Source organism: Mustela lutreola, chromosome 7 (assembly GCF_030435805.1).
Source record: "Mustela lutreola isolate mMusLut2 chromosome 7, mMusLut2.pri, whole genome shotgun sequence".
NCBI lineage: Eukaryota > Metazoa > Chordata > Mammalia > Carnivora > Mustelidae > Mustela > Mustela lutreola.
Window position 1 is genome coordinate 57,609,762 of NC_081296.1, and position 23,379 is coordinate 57,633,140.

Here is a 23,379-nt window from a genome sequence, read left to right on the forward strand (position 1 = left end):
CCATGATATCTGTTTTCTCTCTCTCTCTTGTCCTGTCTTTATTTATTTATTTGTTTGTTAGTTTATACATGTAAAGATCATAACCACCGAGCAGGCTCAAAGTCAGACATAAAACCTGTTCTGTAAGGTTGTTGAAGTCCCGGCACTCTGCCCTTTAGATGCTTCAACAGGATCTTCATTCAAGACAAAGGCAGGGCTCATCTAACCTACTAGGGAATGCGTGGCTGAAGCCAGGGCAACTTAAAAGTCAAGTCTGGAGTCCAGTCCAAAAAACAAACATTTGCTGGCCATCTCAGTAGCCACAAGCCACACACAGCGAGTTGGAATTGAGATGTGCCAGATTTTGAGGACAGTATGAAAAAGGGTGTAAAATATCTCCTCTGTAACTTTTGTATTAATTTCATGTTAAAATGAACATAGTTTAATATGTTTAATCAAATGTCATATTGGGTTAATATCTCCGGTTTATTTTTTTTTTATTTTTATTTTTATTATTATTATTTTTTATTTTTTTTTAAAGATTTTATTTATTTATTTGACAGAGAGAGATCACAAGTAGGCAGAGAGGCAGGCAGAGAGAGAGAGAGGAGGAAGCAGGCTCCCTGCTGAGCAGAGAGCCCGATGCGGGACTCGATCCCAGGACCCTGAGATCATGACCTGAGCCGAAGGCAACGGCTTAACCCACTGAGCCACCCAGGCGCCCCGGTTTATTTTTACTTTCTTCCTACAGCTACTAAAAATTTTTAGTTACATGTGAAATTTAATTTTGTTTCATTAACTGTAACTTAATTCTATTGGATAGCACTGGTAGAGAATACTGAATTTTCTAGTTTAAAAACATTATTATAGGGGTACCCGGGTGGCTCAGTGGGTTAAGCCTCTGCCTTCAGCTCAGTTCTTGATCCCAGGGCACTGGGATGGAGCACCCCCCCCATCGCATTGGGCTCTCTGCTCAGCAGGGGGCCTACTCCCCGCCCCCCCCCCCCCCCCCCGCCTCTGCCTGCCACTCGCCTACTTGTGATCTCTTTCTGGTCAAATAAATAGATAAAATGTTAAAAAAAATTATTATGAAAAAAGTTTTAAACATGCACACAAGTAATGAGAATATTATAATGGACTCTCATAAAACTGTTAGCCACATTCTGTAATTATCTAGATTTTACCATAGTTCTTTTAGTGGTCCATTTCTTCTTTTTTCTGGGAAGGTGTTTTATGAACAAATGCCATATAATATAATTTTATTTCATCCTTTCCTATCTCCACATGTGTCTTTTAATACATTTTATTATGTAGTTAGAATGTCATTAATAAACCTAATAATTATAATAATTCCTTGGTATTATCTTTTATTATCTAGTCCATATTCAAATTTCCCAATCATCTCAAAATTATGATTTCACAATTTTATTCAAATCAGAATCCAAATAAGGCATACGCATTACATTTAACTATTAAGTCTCTTATATCTCTTTTAATATTTTCATTGTCTTCAGGCCATTGACTTACTATAGAAACTGGCTTCAGGGACCCTGCAGTGTGTCCCACTTTCTGGATTTGTCATCCTCCTCATGGTGTCTTCTAACTTGTTTCTCTGTTTCATGTGCTGAGGGTATTAACTCTAAAGGCTTACATAGATTTAAGATTCACTTTTTTTTCCTTGTAAGACTATTTCTCATAGGGGATTCTTTGTATCCTGTAAATGAGACCACCTTTTTTTTTTTTTTTTAACTGTTTTTTTTTTTTTAAGCCTTGTAATAAGATACAAGATCAGGGGACACCAAAGCTCTGGTGGTCCTACTCATAGTGCTGCTACCCATGCCTTTGAGTGGTTATAGCCTGATCTCTTCTCTGTAAGTCGATAGTTCATGCTTTGGTGATCTTTGCCTGAACCCGTTGTTTCATTAGCTGCTCTAGAGTGGGAGTTTTCTATCATTCCCCATATTTATTAGCTGGAACTCTAAAAAGAACCTCTCCTATCAATTTAAACTATTCAGTTACCCTGAAGTAGAGATTCTACTAGAAAGGTGGGATGAATGGATGAATGTTTTCTTCTTTCCTCTTTAACTGCTGGATTTCAGAATATGAGTTAGTATTTGTTCTTTAAAATACAATTAAAAGTATGTAGCAGTTAAATCTTGCCTCATGAAGTAGGTACGGATTTATGTGGGAAGTATGGCAAAGGATTTCAGAGAGTGGGTCTACAGATGACTCCCCTCTTCTGCCATGAGAAAGGTCAGTAGAGGCCCTTGGAATGGAAATGGGGAAGTTCTGCCCCAGTCTCCCCTGCCGGCAGTGGAGGCGAGCTGTGGGAGGGGCGGAAACACTCCTTGCCGGAGTGCCAAGTTCTCATCTTCCTATCTTCCTCAAAATGGCAAGTAGAGAAACCCCTGAGCCCTTCTGTTTGTGTCTTTTCTGTTGACAGATGGGGGAAGTATGATGGTGAGATGCTGGCTCGGTACCGGCAGGCCCTGGAGACAGCCGTGAACATCTCTGTGAAGCACAACCTGCCCCCGCTGCCTGGCCGCACCATCTTGGTCTATCTGACGGACATGGGGACGGAGGAGCTCTGTCGGAAGAGCAACTTGCAAGGGGTAAAAGAAAAAAAAAAGAGAGAGAGAGAGAGAAGAAAAAGAAAAAAATTAAAAGGTTGGGGGTTAGAAAAGGGGCTGTGGATTCTGAGACGTATCCTGTTCCCAGACATGGTTTTCCCAAGGAAGTACTCAGACCTGAAATAAATGGCATGCATTTGCATCTCAGTATTGGACCCTGGTTCCTAGGGACAGTTCCTAGAATGTTGTCTAATGCCTGTTCCTGCATTATAATACTTCTGTTTTTCACATTTGGCTGGTACTTAATTCTCTCTAAATTTCTGTCACCAAAGTATATCTCATTTTCATTTCCCTATATCCCAGTTTTCAATTTGGGCATGAATCCTGGTCCTTCTCCACCTTTCTCCCTGACCAGCTCTTCTTGAGAGCTGCTGAAGCTATCCCTTCCTAACTGGGGATTTTGTCCCTTTTCCCCAACCAGTGGAGTGTTTGACCTCCAGGGCTGGATGGGTAAAGGTAGGTTTCTAAATAAGGGAGCTGGGGAATCTGGCTGGCTTGGCTGGCTTAGTTGGTAGAGTATACAACTATGGATCTTAATGGTGGTAGTTTGAGCCCTGTGTTAGACATGGAACTTACATTAAAAATGTGGGGGGTGGGGGGGTGGCCGTATCTCACTGTGATGTTTGTCCAAGCAGCCCCCCATAAGCTATGTGCTGCTGCTGATTGGGATGATGATTGCACGGGCGGAGCAGGTGGATCTTTTATTCTGTGGAGGAGGCACTATGAGGACTGCTGTGCTTAAAGCAGAAGAAGGTATCCTGAAGACTGCCAGCATGCTCCAGGCTCAGGCCCAGGTCAGACACCCACCCCCACCAAGCAAAAATGCATGAATGGACACGGTCCTTGACACGGCCTGATAAATCAGGAAAGGCTTGGATATAGATAGTTCTGAAGATTTCCCAAGCAGAAAATGGTGTTTGTTGCTTACTGATGATCTCCCATGCCAACACGGAACATAAGACTCTTTTCTTCAGGATTTGGATGAAGAAGGTGAATGGTCCTTGCAGACTTTTGGGAAGTACCTGCTGTCCCTGGCTGCCCAAAGAGTCCCTGTGAGTCCCAGTCCCTGAGAAGCCCTCCCGCTCCTTCACTTTTCCCTCCACAACCGATGTCTCTAATTTCTCGAAGATCATCTTTCAAACTAAGTACGGTACCCACATCCACTCCCAGCTGGCTGTAGTACCCTATCCAGTGGTTTGTTGGTGAATGCTTAACACCCAGCTCTCTGGAAAAAATTAGTCTTTGTTAATAGCATTTGCTAATTTCTATGGTGTAAATACTCCTATCACAGCTGATTTCAAGCTACCGACATGGTATCGGTGAGCAGAGTTGGGAAGTGATGCCCAGTAGTATAGCACTACATGGTATTTCTACAGTATAGATACAGTAGATGTAAATAAGACCAAGAGTAGATAATGGTAACATGTAGTAAAAGAATTAGGAAGTGATGAGTTTTGAGTATTTGTTGCCTTCATTTTTAATATAATTTAAGTTTATGCAATTTAATGTTTAGTAGTGGCCATGTTTAACAACTGGCTCACAAAATTCTTAAAATTATTTTAAAATTTTGAAAAAAGATTTTACTTACTCATTATTCATCTGACAGAGAGAGAGAGAGAGAGCACAAGCCGAATGGAGAGGTAGAGAGAGAAGGAGAAACAGATTCCCTGCTGAGCAGGACCCAGGACCCTGGATATCATGACCTGAGTCGGAGGCAGACAGTTAATGATCTGAGCCACCCAAGCACTTCTCTAAAAATTTATCGATCAGCTCTTGTGAGCCTGAATTAGCCAGCTCCAGCAGCCCTCCTCCCTCCCCCCTTCCTCCTTACTCCATGTCAGGTTGTAGTGGCTTCCCCCAACCTCAGTGTTCTCTGGAGAAGCAATTTCCATTCCTGTCAGAGCTGTCCTAATCCCCTAATCCCCAGAAATCTTTTCTTTAGATATCCTGAGTTTATTAGCATTTCTTCTTCTGCCTCCTGATCCCAGCCCCTTCCTTTTCATCTTACAGGTGGACAGGGTCATCCTCTTTGGCAACACTATGTGTAACAGACTGGTAAATGAGGCCAAACAGCTTTTCTGGCAGCATGTGAATTCCAAGTGCCTCTTCGTTTCTGTCCCCCTACACAGGACATGTAACATGTAAGGATGCTCAAACTCCTTGTCCAGTGCCAGAAGATAGGTTCCCAGATTTCCTCTCTACCCCTACTGTAGTTTGGGACCCTCCCACTCGCCAGGCACGTCCCTATCTCTGCCTAAGTACTAGAGCTTTCTCTGAAGTCTTCAGCCTGGCTCCATGCCCCAGCCTAGCACATAACCCTATTCAAAGTGCACAGCTGGGGTATCCATCCTAGAGAGCAGTGACTCTGTGCTCCTGGCACTGTTTCTGATGGCTAGTGACTGCTTCTTCCTTTTCCAGATTACCAGATTCGAATCCCAACAGCGTGACTCTCTCAGGCTACACTGATGGGATACTGAAGTGAGTACTGAATGAGCACTGAAGGGGTTGGGGTTTTGTTAGAACATCTTTCCGAGATTACCTGGCTTCTACTCCCTTTACTTCTTTTTTTAAGCAATATAGAAGCTTATTGCTCTTCTGCAGCCATCCTGGTATAGCAGCAACAGTGTTAGAGGGGCTCAGTCACCTTTTACTGCTCCATCATCCTCAAATATTCTGCTTTCACCTCATGGCTCAAGACAGCTGCTCCAGCTCCAGCCCTCATCTTTGTGTTACATATAGGAGGCAGAAGGATAAAGGATGGGCAAGGTTGTACTGTTTGTTTTTAAGGGAACAACTCAAGAGTTGGTCATATTATTTCTATTCATTGTTTGTGGCCTCTTTTCATTCTTGATCCAGAGGAAATCTCATGCCAAGTTTATTTATAGAATCTAAATTTATAGAAATCTTTTTACTTTGTCTTTCTTTCCATGTTCTCTCACTTACTTGTTTTCTCTCCAACATTTTCCTTTATATGCCTCCACTGGCATCAACTGCTATTAGGAAGACTCATGCCCATTCCTCCTTTTCCAGGTAGCTTTTATAGCTGATACAGAGCTGAAGAAGTTCTGGGATGGCCTTAATCTTTAACCTTAAATCTTCACCTTTACCAGCCCAATTGCTCCTGGCCCAAAGAAAGCCCGTGATAAACATGCATAGCAGGAGGGCTAGAGCTGGGTTTCTTCTCTCTTCCTTTATCTGGGTGGTTCTGCATCCTGGTTATTTTAAGTCTACATTAACTGCTTATGGTTGTCTTCTTAAGGAGCTCCGGTTAATTAGGTGACCTTCCCTAGCTGTATCTTTGTCCCCTGTCCCCTTGGAAGATCTGATTCTGCCTCTGGTATTCACTCTTATTTATTTGGTCACATTTATGTCAGGTTCATTGCAGAGCGTGGAGCCTCCCGTCTTCTAGAACATGTGGGCCAAATGGACAAAATATTCAAGATTCCACCACCCCCAGGAAAGACAGGGGACCTGTCTCTCCGGCCACTGGAAGAGAGCACTCTTCGCCACTTGGCTCTGATTTCCCAGCCTCGGTTGGTCTATGTTTCTATGCCTTTGTGAATTGGGAGAGGCAGTGGGCAAGTGGTTGCATTTCTGGATGTTGAGATGCTCCTGTTCTACTCACCAAGGTATGCTTCCTCTTTCCCAGGTAGGGATTCCTCTGCCAGAGGAAGTTGTCACATTGTGAGCCAACTCTTCTCTCTACTGGGGAAGGGAGTCAGAGGGTGAGGCAGGCTCAGGTAGAGGGCTCAGGAGAAGAGGCTCTGGCTTTCTCATCACAGCTCAGCCAAATAGTAGCTTGAATCTTGGGCTACTTGTTTTTCTTCATTTCTTGATGCTTTAGCTTTTTGATTAGTAAAAGGGAGATAATGATTGTGCTTTCTTCACCGTGTTGTCACGAGCACACAGTAGGTGAATAGTAAGTGTCTAATGATCAGCTGACCAAGGAGGGTGTGTGAGAAATGGCAAGTAGGGTTTATGTTCCAGGGCTCTGAGGCCTACTGCACACCCCACCCCCTCCGCTGCTGCTGTCCATCAGACCTTATTTGTGCCAGCTTGTGCATTAGGGTGAGCCTAGCTAGACTGAGCCTAGGCCTCTGCTTACCCTCAGATGGTGCAGCATCCGGCTTTTCATTTCCTCCACTTTCCGGGACATGCATGGAGAGCGGGACCTGCTGCTACGGTCCGTACTGCCAGCTCTGCAAGCCCGAGCAGCACCCCACCACATCAGCCTTCATGCCATCGACCTGCGCTGGGGCATCACGGAGGAAGAGACCCGTAGGAACAGGTGAGGGGGCCACAGGGAAAGGGAGCCAGGTCAGGGGTGAGGGGCTTGTGTGGTAGAACTGACGTGGGTAGGGTGGAGGTTGCAAGGAGGGCTGAGGGCTTAGGGCAGGGGGAGCTCTTTGGATGCTAACAAGAGCAGCTTGCCTTGGCTTTGAGCCATGGCCCTGTCTTCCTATTTGTACCTGAATTCCCTGATCTGGTGCTTCCATAACCATGTCTGCAGACAACTGGAAGTGTGTCTGGGAGAGGTGGAGAATTCGCAGCTATTTGTGGGGATTCTGGGCTCTCGCTATGGCTACGTTCCTCCCAACTACAACCTCCCTGACCATCCTCACTTCCGCTGGGTAAGGCAGACAGCGGGGCTGGAGCAGGGTCTGGGGAGGAAATGGAGTTTGGGCAGGGGTGGAGAGAAACCCCAGGGTGTCAGGAACCTTGGGACTATGGCCAGGCATCTCCTTGAGAGTTGAAGTGAATCCCAGGCAGAAGACTGCACAAGTGGCCAAGTCCTAGATGAGGGGATTCCTTTGAGAAGTATCTTTCAGTTGGCCAAGGGATGCGAGAGGTAAGAGGGAAGGTCTGTTCAGGTTTTGCTATCAGAGCTGGATTCTGATGTCCCTTTTGTCATTTACAGACTGTGTGACTTTGTGGGACATGGCTTATCCTAATCCAACCTCCACTTCCCCATATATTAAAGAGGACTAGTGGTGTCTGTACTACAGAGTTACTTTGAGAATTAGAAATCTGTTTTTTAAAAATGCTCAACACCTGACAGGCATTCAATAAATGTTAGCTAGTCGCTGTGTTTTATTGGCTTGTATCTGGCGGGAGGGAAGGAGGAACATTACTGAGATGCTGGAGCCCTGGGATCTTGGCAGGTCTCGGGGGATGGGTTAGTGTGACCTGGGACTGAAACCACCTGTCTTCTGCCCTCTCCCCTCAGGCCCAGCGGTACCCTCCAGGCCGCTCTGTGACAGAGATGGAGGTGATGCAGTTCCTGGACCGGGGCCTGCGCCTGCAGCCCTCTGCCCCGGCTCTCATCTACTTCCGGGATGCCAACTTCCTAAGGTACCTGCTGTTGTGTCTGGGGCTCAGCTCAGTGGCCATGTCTTCTCTCCCTGGCATTCAGAGTATAGGACGGGGGAGGCTGGAAGAGCGCATGGGGCTCGGATAGCTGGCCTCACAGCACCACATTAGCCTTGCCTCTGAAGCCAGGAGATTTCTGTTGGGTCCGTTATCAAAGGAACGAGACTAAGACAAAGTGAAAGTTATGCAAAGCCTTATTCTATGCCAAGCATTAGAAGGTAAACTGACTGGCCAGGGGAACGAGGCTGAGACAAAGTGAAAATTATGTAAAGTTTTATTCTATGTCAAGCATTAGAAGTCAGACTGACCAGCCAGGGCCTCCTCTGAAGAGAGTGAACACCCCTTGGTCTTACAGGCTAGTTTTATAGGGCACAACTGCAGACATCTACATATGTGGCTTTGGCTGACTGGATGTCTCCTACCTGTGTGTTTTAGTAATGGTTACCTGGAACCGATACTAGTAACTGCTGAGGCGTTTATTAAACAACAAAATGGCCTTGTTTTAGGTATGTGTTTTGGCAACGGTTACCTGGAACCGGTATCAGTAACTGCTGAAGCATTTATTAAACAACAAAATGGCTACCTAGGCAACATGGAGTCACTATGGCTAAGTAGGCCCAGGCAGGCCGTAGGGGTTTAACAGGTTTTAATGTGGAATTGGCCCCAACAATCTCCACTTGGGGAGTTTCAGGGAACCACAGCCAGGTCTGATGGTTGGGGGTGAAGAGAGGCTGGGGTCTGAGTGTAGACCACTCTTGGGGTCTCTTTGGGGGTCAGCTCTGTACCAGATACATGGAAACCTGACTTTACTTCTGAGTCTGAAGAGGCTGCACATCGGATCTCAGAACTGAAAAGCTTCCTGAGCAGACGGGAAGGGCTTACCTGTCGTAGGTGAGCTGGGGGAGGTAGAGAGCCCTTGCAGGGAGAGATATGGGGAGGGGAACCAGGCCCTGTCTAACTCTGCTTGTGCTCGCTTTGCCCACAGTTACCCTTGTGAGTGGGGGGGTGTGGCAGCTGGCCGACCCTATGCTGGGGGGCTGGAAGAGTTTGGGAAGCTGGTTCTGCAGGACCTGTGGAATATGATCCAGAAGCTTTACATACAGGTGAGTGGACAAGGGAGTGGTCTGGGTAGTTCTGGATGGGAAGTAACTTGGTGGGGCTCTGTGAGTTTTCAGGCCTGGGGGTTCTAGGGCCATAGAAATATTGTCATTTATTGGCCCATGTGCCCTCAGCCTAGGGCCCAGCTGGAACAGCCAGTCTCCGTCCCAGATGATGACTTGGTCCAGGCTACCTTCCAGCAGCTGCAGAGCCCACCGAGTCCAGCCCGACCGCACCTTCTTCGGGACACAGTGAAGCAGCTAATGCTTCACCGAGAGAAGCTGAGTCTGGTGACTGGGCAGTCGGGACAGGGCAAGACGGCCTTCCTGGTACATAGTCTCAGAGCCCTGGGCAGGAGGAAAGGGGTGCTGTGTGGGCAAAGGAAGTGGGCCACAGGGAGTTGTGCGTGGAAAACATAACCATGTTTTCTCTTTGCTTTCCATGCAGGCATCTCTTGTGTCAGCCCTGCAGGCTCCCAGTGGGGCCAAGGTGGTCCCCTTAGTCTTCTTCCACTTTTCAGGGGCCCGCCCAGACCAGGGTCTTGCCCTCACCCTGCTCAGACGCCTCTGTGCCTATCTGCATAGCCAACTGCAAAAGCCAAGCAGCCTCCCCACCACCTACCGGTGTGTATCCCCCATTAGCCCAGCCTCTTGATGCCATTTGACACTACCAGTATGTCTTCCTCTCCTGCTGACCCTAGTCCTTACCCTGCACACACAGGGGCCTAGTATGGGAGCTCCAGCAGAGGCTGCTGCCTGAGTATGCTCAGTCCCTGAAAAGTGGCCAAGCCCTGGTGCTGATCATCGATGGGGCTGACAGGCTGGTGGGTCAGCATGGGCAGCCAGTCTCAGACTGGATCCCAAAGACCCTTCCCCCGGTGAGTGTGAGAAGGAAGTGGGGTGGGATGCAATAGTGGGGAAGGGAGCTCTCCAACATTGTCCTGCTCTTTTTCTTTCCACCTCCTTTCCCTTTTGCCCAAATATCACAGAGGGTGCACCTGGTACTGAGCGTGTCTACTGATGCGGTCCTGGTGGAGACCCTTGAGCAGAGCCAAGGTGCCCATGTGGTGGCCCTGGGGCCCCTGGAGCCATCTGCCCGGGCCCGGCTGGTGAGAGAAGAGCTGGCTCTGTACGGGAAACGGCTGGAGGAGTCACCTTTTAACAACCAGGTTGGATGTAGGCCAGGGGTGGTGGGGGTGAGGACCCCGTGCAGCCTGCTCCTTGGTTTCTGAAGGAGCTCTGTGCCAGTGAAAGCTGTCAATAACTGGGAATCCTTATAATACCAGCCAGCCTTTTCCCCCTGGTGAATGGCCTCCCGGGGCCTGTCCTGATGAGGGAAGGAGTAAGGCTGTGGTTATTGGGTGCGCTAGGCTGAACCATTGGGGGCTTTCCGGAAAGAGGGTCTGGCATAGCACCGGAGGGCAGGGATGGCTGTGTTCTGAGGTGAGGCCATCAGGTGATGCCTGTTGGGGGCTCTCAGAGGAGGCACAGCCCTGCTGTCTGCTCCCTGCACTGAGTCCCCTTTGTCTCGTCAGATGCGGCTGCTGCTGGTGAAGCGGGGATCCTCTCTGCCGCTCTACCTGCGCTTGGTCACCGAACATCTGAGGCTCTACACGCTCTATGAGCAGGTTGGCTGGGGGCGTAAACCCTCACTGCTCATCTTTTCAGTCCTAATCCACTTCCCATTCTTTCATTTGGCTCCTTTCACCCCTATCCCTCTACTTTTCCTGCCCTCATCCTGTGCCGCCTTGGGGTGGATCTCCCCCATGCTTTCTCTTTTTTTTCTCATCCTTTTCCACAGTTCCTCCTGCTGCCCACTCCCCTCCTTACAATGAAAGCTGCCTCTTCTCCTCCCCCCACTGTCTGAAGCCCAGTCTCCCTCTTCTCCCAGGTGTCTGAGAGACTCCGGACCCTGCCCTCCACTGTCCCGCTGCTGCTGCAGCACATCCTGGGCACCCTGGAGCAAGAACATGGCCCTGACATCCTTCCCCAAGCCTTGGCCACCCTTGAAGCCACATGTAGTGGTCAGTGGTTGGGGTGGCGTGGGAGACAGAATGCGCAGGGGTTAGATGGCATTGGCTCAGTTGGGGTCTCAGTGAGTGGTATGAGGAGGACCGGGTGCCATGGCATGGGTACACTCTGTGGTTTGGTGGGAGCTTCAGAGATCTGGGGTTTTTAGGTCTGACCGTGGACCAGTTGCATGGAGTGCTGAGTGCATGGCGGATACTTCCCAGGGGTGCTGAGAGCTGGGAAGAAGCAGTGGCTGCTGGCAACAGTGGGGACCCCTACCCCATGGGCCCATTTGTCTACCTCGTCCAGAGTCTGCGCAGGTACAGCTGCCCCTACTTGGACTCCCACCAATCTCCTGTGCCTTCCTGTCTTTGAGCCCGGGCCCCGTATGAGCCTTTCTTCATTCCACCCTTCCCTGGATATAGCCCCTGACACCTGTCTCCCAGGCTCCAAATGGGCTGCTTCTTAATTTACCACTCCATGGGATGGGCACGGGAGCCCACAGCTATGCCAGGTGCTCACTGACAGACCTCCTCCCCTCCTCTCCTGCCCTCTCTCCCTCACATGAGAACAGTCTGCTAGGGGAGGGCCCTCTCGAGCGTGCTGGTGCCCGGCTCTGCCTCCCTGCCGGGCCCCTGAGGACAGCAGCTAAATGTCGATATGGGAAGAGGCGGGGGCTGGAGAAGACAGCACACGTCCTCATCGCAGGTGATTTCGGCCTGAACTGGCCCAAACTGACCCCGGGAGACTGAGGGTGGGGCTGATGCCTGGAAGCCAGGACCACCCACTGGTGCTCCCATTCGGCTAGCGCCCTCACCTGCCACCCCATTGGGTGGATGGCTTTTGCTGTGACCTGTGCCATGCAATCTTTGGAGCTGCTTCAGGACCGAGCTTGTCTCACTGTCTACTCTGACCCACACCTGCAGCTCAGCTCTGGAAGACCTGTGACCCTGATGCCTCAGGCACCTTCCGAAGCTGCCTTCCTGAGGCCCTGGCAGATCTGCCTTACCACCTGGTTAGTCTCCAGATCCCATAGGCACCTTCTCCCAGGCAACTGCTTTGACTATTCTGAGACCCCACTCCCCCTTGACCACCACTACCGCCACCCCTCTCTACCTTTCTCCATCCAGGTTTCCTGCCCTCTTCCTCCATGTCCTTTGTCCCAGCTCCTAGGTCGAGGTCCTGGCTGCACAGAGTCTAAAACTAGATTCTTCCTTCTCACCTGCCTCTTCACATCCTAACGAGTCCCATCCAATCTTCCCAGCTCCAGAGCGGGAACCGTGGCCTTCTTGCAAAATTCCTCACCAATCTCCATGTGGTGGCTGCACACCTGGAACTGGGTCTGGTTTCTCGGCTCCTGGAGGCCCATGCCCTCTACGGTAAGATCAGTCAGTGGCTTCTCTGAGATACGGGCCTCCTCGGTGTGTTCACAGGGGGTGTGCTGGGGGTGGGGGGCGGGAGGTATAATGCAAAGAACAGTTAAATTTCTATTCTAGGCCGAAAAGGCCAAGAGGGTAAGGAGGTGATTTTCAGGGGATCTTCTGCCCCGGTCTCTTAGACCAAAGGTTCTCAAACTTTATTTAACAGGCCTAAAATTACCTGGAAATGTTGTTCAAATTACAGATCTCTGGGTTCCTGGATTCTGGTTCCCTAGATCCAGAGTGGGGCCTAAGGCTTTGTACTTTTAATGGGTCTTCCTGATGTAGGGCCAGAAGGCTTCAAGACTTAACATTTTGACACATCATATGACTATATTTGGTACTGGGGTTAATGGGGCTATGGGCTGGCTCTCCAGTGATGCTCTGCATCTTTCCCACAGCTTCCTCTGTCTCTGAAGATGAACAAAGTCTTCCTGAGGCTGAGACTGCCATGTTTCACACGTTCCTGAGGCAGCAAGCTCCTGTCCTCAGCCAGTACCCCCTGCTCCTGCCCCAGCAGGCAGCCAACCAGCCCCTGGACTCACCTCTTTGCCACCAGGCCCCACAGCTTTTCCAGCGATGGCGCCCCCAGCACACGCTACGATGGCTTAATAAACCCCACACCGTGGAGGGCCAGCAGAAGTAAGGTCCATGGCCCCGGGTACTGGGAAGCCTGTCAGAGAGCAAGCCACAGCCCTTTCTGAAACTAGAGAAGAAAGACAGACCAGAGTCACAAAGGAGGAGGGGACTCAGGCACAGGAATGCAAGTGTGAATTCCTGGCCCCTTCCTTCTCTGAAATCCTGGTTTCCTCCCTTTCTTCCCACTCTTTATCTAGCTCCAGCCTATCTCTGGCAGTTTCCTCATCCCCCACAGCGGTGGCCCTCTCCCCCAGTGGGCAAAGAGCTGCTGTTGGCACTGGCAACGGGATGGTTTACTTGTTGGACCTGAGAACCTGGCAGGTATGACACTCAAGGTGGGCAGAGTTTGCCTCTAGAAAAAGCCTCACAAACTGTCCTGAAGACCTCAGCAAGCCAGCCCCATCTGTTATCACCCTGTTTGATTCAGCAACTTGCATTTCCCTCACATAAAATCAAAGGCTTGGTATTAAATCAGTCACACCTGCCAAATATTTGCTGCATACCTTTCCATTCAGGGCTGTACTAAGGCTGTACTGTACTAAGCATCTCCAGGTACATACCTGTCTTTGCCTACCAAATGGCCATTTTGTTGAAAGAGAAGACATACAAGGTGGAAAGGAACCAAAACATAACTGAATAATATAGACAAGAGCTGAGTGAGTTGGATACCTCCGGGAGAACATGGGACAGGCAAGAGCGCACATTCCAGTTGAGTAAAAGGCACAGGGGAGAATGTTTCCAGGAAACTTCTGGGAATGATTGCAGCAGAGGGTGCTTGAAGGAAGGTAACAGCAGATTAGGCTGAAGTGGGTCCCACAGCCATAGCCACTCCCTTTCTCTGCCTCCCACTCATATCAGCTCCCACTGCCATATATGTATATATGCGTGCATACATACACAAACCCCTCAGAATCTTCTGTGATTTGGGGATGCATATGGGGTTGGGCATAGGGGAGATGTGGCACCACTTGAACCGAGGCTTGGCCCACATCTGGAGTGGGGCCCAAAGCTCTTGATGTGGGGCCAGAGGGCCACCCTTTCTCTATCCCTTCTTGCCTTGGCCTCCTTTTTGGTTGGAGCTTGGAGTGGCTGGACACTGGGGGTCAGGGGAATGTTCTGAGCATGCTTCCCTGCTCGTTCTCATAGGAGGAGAAGTCTTTGGTGAGCGGCTGTGATGGGGTCTCCTCTTGCTTATTCCTCTCGGATGGTGCCCTCTTTCTTACTGCCTTTGATGGGCTTCTGGAGCTCTGGGACCTGCAACAAGGTTGTCGGTAAGGGACCCCTCCCCCATGTCTTGGAGTGAGAGTCTTCCCTGCTTGTCAGAAGCCCTCAGGGCAGGGGAAAGAGGAGGGAGGCCAGGGGCTCCCAGAAGCCTAACTTTGTCTCCCTGGGCTAGGGTGCTCCAGACCAGTGCTCACCAGTATCAAATCACTGGCTGCTGCCTAAGCCCAGACCGCCGGCTGCTGGCCACCGTGTGTCTAGGGGGATGCCTAAAGGTAATGACCAAGGGGCAGTGGTAGTCAAAGTGGCCCTAAATGCAAGTCATCCCTGCAAGTTGTTCTCTTAGTGTGGCTTGGCCTGGGGGAGGCTTTTCCTGGTGCCTGGGGGAGGCTGAGGGCAGGGGGCTGGACAAGATGGCCTCTGGGCTTGAGAGGCTTAGGTATCTGTACTAGGCACCTAGTTTTCTCCCTTTCTTTCTCCTTCAGCTGTGGGACACAGTCCGTGGGCAGCTGGCCTTCCAGCACACGTGTCCCCGGCCTCTGAACTGCGTTGCTTTCCACCCAGAGGGGCAGGTGATGGCTGTGGGCAGCTGGGCTGGCAGCTTCAGCTTCTTCCATGTGGATGGGCTCAAAGCTGCCAAGGTGAGAATTCCTGCGAGGCTCTGGGGCAGGAAGGCCAAGAGGGCAGGAGTGGAAGATACGGGATTATGGACATCCACATTCTGTTTCACTTTGGGCTTGTTTTGAGGACAGGTCCCCACATTTCTGTTTCTACTTCCTTGGGTAGGAACTGGGAGCCCCAGGAGCCTCTGTCCGTACCTTGGTGTTCAATGCGCCTGGGCGGGTTGTGGCTGTGGGTCGGCTGGACAGCACGGTAGAACTGTGGTCCTGGCATGAGGGGGCACGGCTAGCTGTCTTCCCGGCCCACCACGGCATTGTGGCTGCTGCCCTCTTCCTGCGCGCTGGGCGCCAGTTACTGACAGCCGGAGAGGATGGCAAGGTCAGGTGGCAGAGGCTGGTGGTGGGTTAGGAGGAGGGGGGAGGGCAGGGGTATTTGGGTGAGGGTGGAGCCTTTGTTGGGGACACTGTGGAGGGGCTTCGCTGGTGCAAGCTACAGGGAGAGGGGTGCAGTGTATGCATGGGCTGCTTTCTGAGAAGAGAGGGGAGCCCTTTAGGGAGGAGGAGGACTTTAATGGGGGTGGCTCTTGCTCTGGGGGTAGAAGTGTTGTATCTTTAAGTCCTGTTCTTGGCCCTCAGGTTCAGGTGTGGTCTGGATCTCTGGGTCAGCCCCGGGGGTGCCTGGGTTCCCTTTCTCTCTCTCCTGCCCTCTCTGTGGCTCTCAGCCCAGATGGTGATCGGGTGGCCGTTGGGTACCGAGCAGATGGCATCAGGATCTACAAAATCGCTTCAGGTGCTGAAGAGAGAGGGGATGGGGTGTTTGAGCCTTTGGAAAGAACCTCCCCACCCTGAATTCCCTTTCCCAGTGTCTCACTCTGCTTTTTCCTCATACTCTAGGTTCCCAGGGGGCTCAGTGTCAGGCAGTAGATGTGGCAGTGTCTGCACTGGTCTGGCTAAGCCCTGAGGTGTTGGTGAGTGGTGCAGAAGATGGGTCCCTGCAAGGCTGGACTCTGAAAGGAGATTCCCTTCAGTCCCTCTGGCTCTTGTCCAGGTACCAGAAGCCCGTGTTGGGGCTGGCCACCTCCAAAGAACTCTTGGCTTCTGCCTCAGGTACTGCTGGGCATTGGGCAGCTTCCTTTCAAATATGCTTGTGCCTTCCCTCAATTTATATGTGTATGTGTATAGGAAACACACACACACATATAATTATCTTTAAAACTTTCAAAGTACTTGTAAATGCACTTGTCTTGCATCATCAATCTACACTGTTTCTTCTTGTTTTCTAACCCTGATTCTGGGACCTCTGTTAATTGCTGGAATCCTCTGAGTTTCTGCCCAGGGGTCTCAGACTTTGCTGTGTATGGGGATGGGTTTCCCTTAGGAGGAGGAGAGAGATGTTGAGGTGGAAATGCAGAATGGTCTTAGTCCTCTCCAGGTAGGAGACTTGGTCCAAGTGATAGTGGAAGAGGAGAAGAGGAGGGTCCGAGGTGTAGCACGGAGTTGGGGAGCTGAAGAGCCAGAGCTAGGAGTGCCTGGTGTTCCTGTCTTGTGACCTCATACAATGACTGACCCTTGTCACTCGGGTACTCCATAGCCTGTGACTCACTGCCATTGGACATCACCCTCCCCCAGCATGCTTGCCTTTGTCTTTGGGATCCTGTCTCACGTCCTCTTTCAGGGAATCTTTCTTTCTCCCTCTTTCCAATGCAGAAGATTTCACAGTGCGGCTCTGGCCAAGGCAGTTGCTGACACTGGCACAGACAGCAGAAGACTTTCCCCGTGACACTGAGCTCCGGAAACATGAGGGTCCTGTGAGCTGTTGTAGCTTCAGCACCGATGGAGGCAGGCTGGCTACCGGGGGCAGGGACCGGGTGAGCCGCGGGCTCCCTCCTTGAGCCCACAGCCCCTCTGAGTCTTGGACTCCTCAACAGTCCATTTCCCATGGCTCCCGAGGCATTTTGCTTTACCACACCCCCTAGGCCACCTCTTTCTACCACCCCTTCCCTAATATTCCCTACTCCTTTAAACTTTCTTGCCGGAAATGGCCCTGATGTTCCTACCTCCCTCCTCTGGTCCTGACTGCTCCCTGTCTTGGGACCTATCCAGAATCTCTTCTGCTGGGATGTGCGGATGCCCAGAGCCCCTGTTCTGATTTGCTCCTTCTCTGCCTGTCACCGTGACTGGGTCACTGGCTGTGCCTGGACCAGAGACAACCTACTGGTAAGGGAAGGGGTGGGGGTGGGGCAGAGCCCAGCAGGGTTCCTGGGGGAGGACCACATGGCCCAAGTCATCCTGCTTCCAACACCTGTTTATAATAATAGTAATAGCTGACATTTATTGAGCAAGTATGTGCCAGGAATTGAACTAAGCTCTTCATACATCTTGCCTCATTTAGTCTTTACAACTCCGTGTGAAGTAGACAGTACTACTATCTCTATTTCACAGATGAGGATCTTGAGCTCAGATAGATTAAAGAACATTTTCAAGGCCGTATAAGTGATGAGGCTGAGGCACTAATCATAAGAGAGCCCTGATTCTTAATAAGAACACAGAACTGTCTCCCCAAAGGCTTAGGGTACCTATCCCTGCAGTGAGAGGATACTGCTGTATTTTCTTTGGTCCTAAGGCAAAAAACAAAAACAAAAACAAACCCCTAAGATTATGCACTTAAGGTTGGTGAAGCCTAGTTTTCCCATGCACAGTTCCCACACTTGTTCTCAGGAACAGATGAGAAAGGAGTGAGAATCAGTTGACTAGAATTGTCACAGACTGCTCTCTGCCCCTGCCTGCTGGGCAGCTGCATCTTTCCTTGGTATTGCAGGCTGTTCACCTTTGTCTGGTTTGTTGACTGACAGTTTGTGAATAACAGGGACAACAGCCACTATGCATTCAGTGTTCAGTACGTACCAGGCAGCCCTTCGTGTAGGTGCAGGTACATCAGCCCCGCAGCAGCCACAGCAAATAGTGACACTGTTACTATCCTCGTTGACTGGACGACAATCCCAAGGCGCAGAGAGATGAACTTGCCACAGGTCACAAAGTAAAGGATGGTGGAGCTTGGAACTGAACCCAGCACAGCCAATGTTCTTAATCACCAACCTTAATGCCCACCCCACCCTGTGCCCGCGTTGTCAATGTACAAAAATGCTGGAGGCATGCTGCTAATCCCACTTCTCTGACCTCTGACTGTGCAGGTCTCCTGCTCCAGTGATGGCTCTGTGGGGCTGTGGGACCCAGGACAGCAACAGCAGCTTGGCCACTTCCTAGGTCATCAGAGTGCCGTGAGCGCCGTGGTGGCTGCGGTGAGGAGGTGGCAGAAAACTCACTCGGGGCCCTGGGAAGGCTAAGGAGGCTTTGGGAGATGGGTGCATTGGGTATCTAATCTCAAAGGCAAAAGAAGTATAAAGAATGAGATACTCGGGCCTGAATTAGAGCAGGATGAGGGTATTGAGATGGAGGGTTGGTGTGAGGGGAGGAAGAGGGCAGTTCAGTGTCTGAACTGTGTGCAGGATTGCAGTCCTGAGCCACCCAGCCTGTGTCCCCAAGTTCTCCACACTCTTGGACATCTCGTAGGCCTTTAGTCCTCAGCCCTCACCTCTGTGGTAGGAGGCATACTCCTCTTGTCCTGCTCGGTGCGATTCTGGTCTGATCCTGTGCTCTGGAATAGGAAGAACATGTGGTGTCTGTGGGCCGAGATGGAACACTGAAAGTGTGGGACCATCAGGGTGTGGAGCTGACGAGCATCCCTGCTCACTCAGGACCTATCAGCCACTGTGCCGCTGCCCTCGAGCCCCGGGCAGGTAAGGAAATGCCAGTTCCCTTTTCCTCCCTTCCCCCCTGCTTTCCCCCTTCTTCTGACTTAATCTCTGTGCCTTCTCAGCTGGGCAGCCTGGGTCAGAGCTTCTAGTGGTGACTGTTGGACTGGATGGGGCCACACGGTTGTGGCATCCGCTCTTGGTGAGTTCCCTGAAAGGACTGGGGTGGATGGAGTGGAGAGGGCAGAGTAGGACAACTAGGACGCTGAGCCCCTGCTTTCCCACCTCCGTCCTTTCCTCCTAGGTGTTTCAGACACACACCCTCCTGGGACACAGTGGCCCAATCAGTGCAGCTGCAGTTTCAGACACCTCAGGCCTCCTGTTGACCACCTCAGAGGATGGTTCTGTACGGCTCTGGCAGGTACCCGAGGAAGCAGGTGAGAAGGCATGGAGAGAGGCAGTATCTAGAGGGGTGTGTTAGTGGGACCATGAAGGTCAAGGGTGGCCTGATATCTCCTTGTGTCCTAGGAGTGGTCCAGCTTCTAATGCATCACCTACTTCCTTCTCCAGATGACACATACACACCCAGGAGTCCTGTAGCCATCACTGCTGTGGCCTGGGCCCCCGACGGTTCTGTGGCAGTATCTGGGAATCGAACTGGGGAACTAACTCTGTGGCATGAAGCTAAGGCTGTGGCCACAGCACAGGTGAATTGGATCAACCTTGGTGCTTCTCTGTGTGACTTCTGCCCCAGCTGTACATGTACTGGTGTGCGTAGGTGGCTGGGAGGGAATGAGGGTTAACCCTGGCTCTTCGGGAATACTGAGATGAACATGTCATGCTCCCTAGGCTCCAGGCCACATCAATGCTCTGGTGTGGTACTCGGCACGTACCTTGATTGTTCTCAGTGCTAATGAAAAGGTCAGTGAGTGGCACGTGGACCTGCAGGAGGGTTCAACATCCAGAAATTTCAGGTGAGATGGGGCAGCTGGGTCCATGTGATATGTCGATGGTCTCCTTATAGATTTTGTGCAAATCACTCCACCCCTACTTCTGAACTAGGTCAATAGGATGTTAGTAAGTGGGAAAAAGTCCTTGGGAAATTGTTTTGGCTCCCCTTCATGTCAACTTAAATAGTTATCAGGGTCTACTTTAGGCTAAGCTCTGAGCCAGGCTGTGTGAACCAGATTGAAATTACCTTTTAATTTAGGAAGCACAGTAGAGGAATATGCACTGACGTCAACCACCGGCAACAGGCAGAGTGATTAGTGCTATAAGGAAGAGATCTATAATTCCCAGAATTTGAGAAATTTATAGTTTACAAAAGAGTTGCTATTTGAGGTTGGGCTTTAAGGGTGAGTAGGAGTTCTCTGGACCCTTAAGGGAAGGAAATGGTGTTTCAGTAGTATTAACAAAAGGCAAGGAGGCATGAGAGTGCATGGTATATTCTGGCACAGCTGAGACGTTGGGTTCTTGGGGAGAGTGGTGGTGGGGGGTTTGGGGAATTGGATTGAAAAGATAAACTGGGGGAAGGCTGTAGAGGGCACAGTGTCAAGGATTTTGAGAATAGTTAGCTGCAGTTTAGGAAGAAGACTCCAGTGGCATTATGGAAGATGGGTAGTAGTAGAGAGATACTACAGGCAGAGAGGCCACCTTCACAGCAGTTGCTCTAGTCCAGGGAAGACATAGTGTGGGCCCCGAGCCAGACAGTGGGATGAGAAGGAGGGATAGAGATTTAGGCAGGTATTGGCAAGTAGAATCCACAGTGCTTATTAATCAGTTGGAGGTCAGGAGGGAAGGAAGAGACAAGAAGCCAAGAGATGCCTCATTTGAGCAGGTGAGGGGATGGTGATGATGAATACTGATATAAGAAAAACAGAAAGAGGAAGAGAATTTGTAGGGAAGGTAATTGATCGCATTCTGTACTTCTCTCCTGAGGAATTCATGGGGAGCCAAGAAGCCTGAGAGAGGTGGACTAAAATAGGGTCTCTCTTTGTCCTTGTACCTTTTTTGAGTTGCAGTCTTCACCTGAACCGAGTTCTGCAGGAGGACTTAGGGTTCCTGACAGGTGTGGCCCTAGCTCCAGACGGTCACTCCCTCATCTTGGCCGATGCGGGTTTGCGGTTACAGTGCATGAAACCAGGGGAGGCTCCTTCTGAAATCTGGTAGGATTCAAAAAGCTGTTTCCGCTCAGGCTACAGAAAAAGGAAAAGTGGGTTAGTGGTTACCCTGAACTTGGGTCTAACTTAGAACAAAACCCTGGGGTCTTACAGAGAGATGTTCATGGGTTCAGCCTCTTTCTTTCTTATAAACCAGGAGCTGCCGCTATTCGGAAGGTGCTATGTTGTTGTCCACCCATCAGGACTATGGTGTGTTTGTCCTGCAGTCAGTGGAAACTAGAGGCCTTTATCTCTTAGTAAGTCTGATTTGAGTGTGTTAAAACATTTGTCCACGACCAACACTTTTAAAACCTTGGGGCCATGGTTGAGGATAAGAGGAGGGTAAAGGCATTGGTTCCAAATTCCCTTCTCTTCCTTCAACTGGAGTGGCTCTACTTCAGAGCATTCTATAGTGGGTTTCAGCTTCCCTGTAATATTTTACTGATACAAAAAAAGATTCCAGTGTTAAAAAAAAAAAATCACAGGGAACCATCAATGTAGGAGTTTTCTTAATTGCTTTTTTTCTCATGTCTCTCTTGTCTTGTCACTGTGAGTACTAGTGTCTGGAACAATACAGACATATCTCATAGACATGACATCGGGTGAAAGAAGTCAGACACAAAAGAGTACATACTACATGCTTTCATTCACATAAAGTTAAAGAACAAATGGAACTAATTTATGGTGACAAAACTCAGAATATTGTTAGCTCTGGTATTGACTGGGAAGGGTGACGAAGGCAAGTTTCTAGGGTGACAGAAATGTTCTACATGTTGACTTGGGCAATGATTGCACGGATGTATACATATGCAGAAGTTCCTTGAGATGTACATTTAAGATTCGTGCACTTAGGGATGCCTGGCTGGCTCAGTTGGTTAAGGCTCTGCCTTCGGCTGTGGTCATGATCCTGGGATCCTGGGATGGAGTCCTTGGCTCCTTGCTCAGTGGGGAGCCTGCTTCTTTCTCTGCCTGCTGCTCCCACTGCTTGTGTGTTTTCTCTCTCTGTCTTGCTCTCACACAATAAATAAATAAAATCTTAAAAAAAAAAAAAAAAAGCGTTCACGCTCTTTACGATGTCTAAATCACAGTTAAGAAAGTCCTGACCAGGGATGCCTGAGTGGCTCAGTCAGTGAACCTGCTGACTTCGGTTCAGGTCATGATCCCAGGATCCTGCGATCAAGTCCCGAATTGGGCTTCTTGTCCAGAGGAGAGCCTGCTTCTTTCTCTCCCTCTGCCTGCCACTCTGCCTGCTTGTGCTCTCTCTCTGACAAACAAGTAAATAAAATCTTAAAAAAAAAAAAAAAAAGTGCTGACCAGCCCAGAGCCTAAAACAGTTGCTTTGGCTGTATAGTGTCAAGTGCTATGAGTAGGCTGAACAAAATGAGCCATCCTTTCACAGAAGCAAAAGGAGTCAGGAGAGTTTCAAGAGAGCCTCGAGTTTGAGCCAAACCTGGAGAATCCTACTGGGACCTACGTGTTGGTAACCCAAGCCAAACCGGAATCTGGTGAGTGGGATGGGAGGACCCACAGGTCTGGAGATGCCTTGTAGGTGACGGTGGGTCCTATGAAGCCAGAAACCTAGCTCTAACCTCTGTCCTTGAAATGGCAGAGTCCTCATTTTTGTGTGCCAGCTCTGATGGGTTGCTGTGGAAACTCGCCAAATGCACCCCTGAAGGAGAATGGGAGACAAGCAACCTCTGGCAGAAAACAGAAATGCCTGAAACCCCAATTCCAGAGACGGCCCCATCTGTGCAAGACAGCAGCACAGATAGCTGGTCCCCACCCTCACAGCTGAGGACTCAGCAGCGTAGAAAGGTGAGTTAGAGGCATGGGTCACAAATAGAGGGGAGGAGGCCTTCTGTCTGACAGGTGGATGCTTCCTTGACAAAGGCAGGCCCACTGAAAGCTCAGCACATCACTTCTCCTTCCCCTCCAAGATTCACTCGGGCTCGGTCACAGCCCTCCATGTCCTGCCTGGGTTGCTGGTGACAGCTTCAAAGGACAGAGATGTTAAGCTGTGGGAGAGACCCAGTATGCAGCTGGTAAGTGTGTATGTGTGCAAGGAGGGCTCAAAGAGCGTCACAGAGGGCAAACTTGGGCAAAGAATGTACAAAAGATCAAAATTCTGTTTTCTTCTATTCTTGCTATCATGTGCAACTAACCTATTTCTAAATAAAAGGCATTAATGTGAGAGAAAAATGAGTTAGTAAGGAGGCCCTAGGCTTGTATCCTTCACCTCCCCATCTTTTGTTCCCCTTTGTAGCTGGGTCTGTTCCAGTGTGAAGCGGCTGTCAGCTGCCTGGAACCTTGGCTGGGCCCCGACTCTACCCTGAAGCTTGCAGTGGGAGACACACTGGGCAACGTGTACTTTCTCTCCTGGGAGTAAAGATGTCCCACCCACTTGTGCTTGAGATGCAAAGCCGGAAGACACTAGTGGCTCCTTTCTTGATTCAATTTTTTAAATAAAGTGTCAGAAAATCTCCA

At 50.0% G+C, this 23,379-nt stretch overlaps 1 protein-coding gene across 1 annotated transcript in view; it reads left to right on the forward strand.

Annotated features, from left to right (window-relative positions):
• The window catches only part of TEP1 (telomerase associated protein 1), a 38,618-nt gene extending 15,239 nt beyond the window's left edge, over positions 1-23,379 (forward strand). Inside the window, exons 13-55 of the mRNA XM_059181044.1 lie at positions 2,423-2,591; positions 3,245-3,403; positions 3,584-3,661; positions 4,620-4,750; positions 5,028-5,087; positions 5,984-6,142; positions 6,721-6,897; positions 7,120-7,240; positions 7,837-7,961; positions 8,757-8,870; positions 8,965-9,082; positions 9,212-9,406; positions 9,525-9,700; positions 9,798-9,954; positions 10,066-10,245; positions 10,612-10,704; positions 10,968-11,100; positions 11,256-11,406; positions 11,661-11,794; positions 12,013-12,101; positions 12,351-12,465; positions 12,906-13,146; positions 13,341-13,464; positions 14,290-14,414; positions 14,540-14,639; positions 14,850-15,005; positions 15,151-15,363; positions 15,621-15,774; positions 15,879-16,091; positions 16,692-16,852; positions 17,088-17,201; positions 18,176-18,283; positions 18,649-18,781; positions 18,862-18,938; positions 19,041-19,173; positions 19,307-19,443; positions 19,586-19,710; positions 20,758-20,901; positions 21,053-21,152; positions 22,295-22,400; positions 22,505-22,710; positions 22,833-22,937; positions 23,159-23,379. Of these exons, the coding sequence (XP_059037027.1) occupies positions 2,423-2,591; positions 3,245-3,403; positions 3,584-3,661; positions 4,620-4,750; positions 5,028-5,087; positions 5,984-6,142; positions 6,721-6,897; positions 7,120-7,240; positions 7,837-7,961; positions 8,757-8,870; positions 8,965-9,082; positions 9,212-9,406; positions 9,525-9,700; positions 9,798-9,954; positions 10,066-10,245; positions 10,612-10,704; positions 10,968-11,100; positions 11,256-11,406; positions 11,661-11,794; positions 12,013-12,101; positions 12,351-12,465; positions 12,906-13,146; positions 13,341-13,464; positions 14,290-14,414; positions 14,540-14,639; positions 14,850-15,005; positions 15,151-15,363; positions 15,621-15,774; positions 15,879-16,091; positions 16,692-16,852; positions 17,088-17,201; positions 18,176-18,283; positions 18,649-18,781; positions 18,862-18,938; positions 19,041-19,173; positions 19,307-19,443; positions 19,586-19,710; positions 20,758-20,901; positions 21,053-21,152; positions 22,295-22,400; positions 22,505-22,710; positions 22,833-22,937; positions 23,159-23,281 (5,932 nt within the window). The 3' untranslated portion in view covers positions 23,282-23,379. The remainder of the gene's footprint in view (positions 1-2,422; positions 2,592-3,244; positions 3,404-3,583; positions 3,662-4,619; positions 4,751-5,027; positions 5,088-5,983; positions 6,143-6,720; positions 6,898-7,119; positions 7,241-7,836; positions 7,962-8,756; positions 8,871-8,964; positions 9,083-9,211; positions 9,407-9,524; positions 9,701-9,797; positions 9,955-10,065; positions 10,246-10,611; positions 10,705-10,967; positions 11,101-11,255; positions 11,407-11,660; positions 11,795-12,012; positions 12,102-12,350; positions 12,466-12,905; positions 13,147-13,340; positions 13,465-14,289; positions 14,415-14,539; positions 14,640-14,849; positions 15,006-15,150; positions 15,364-15,620; positions 15,775-15,878; positions 16,092-16,691; positions 16,853-17,087; positions 17,202-18,175; positions 18,284-18,648; positions 18,782-18,861; positions 18,939-19,040; positions 19,174-19,306; positions 19,444-19,585; positions 19,711-20,757; positions 20,902-21,052; positions 21,153-22,294; positions 22,401-22,504; positions 22,711-22,832; positions 22,938-23,158) is intronic.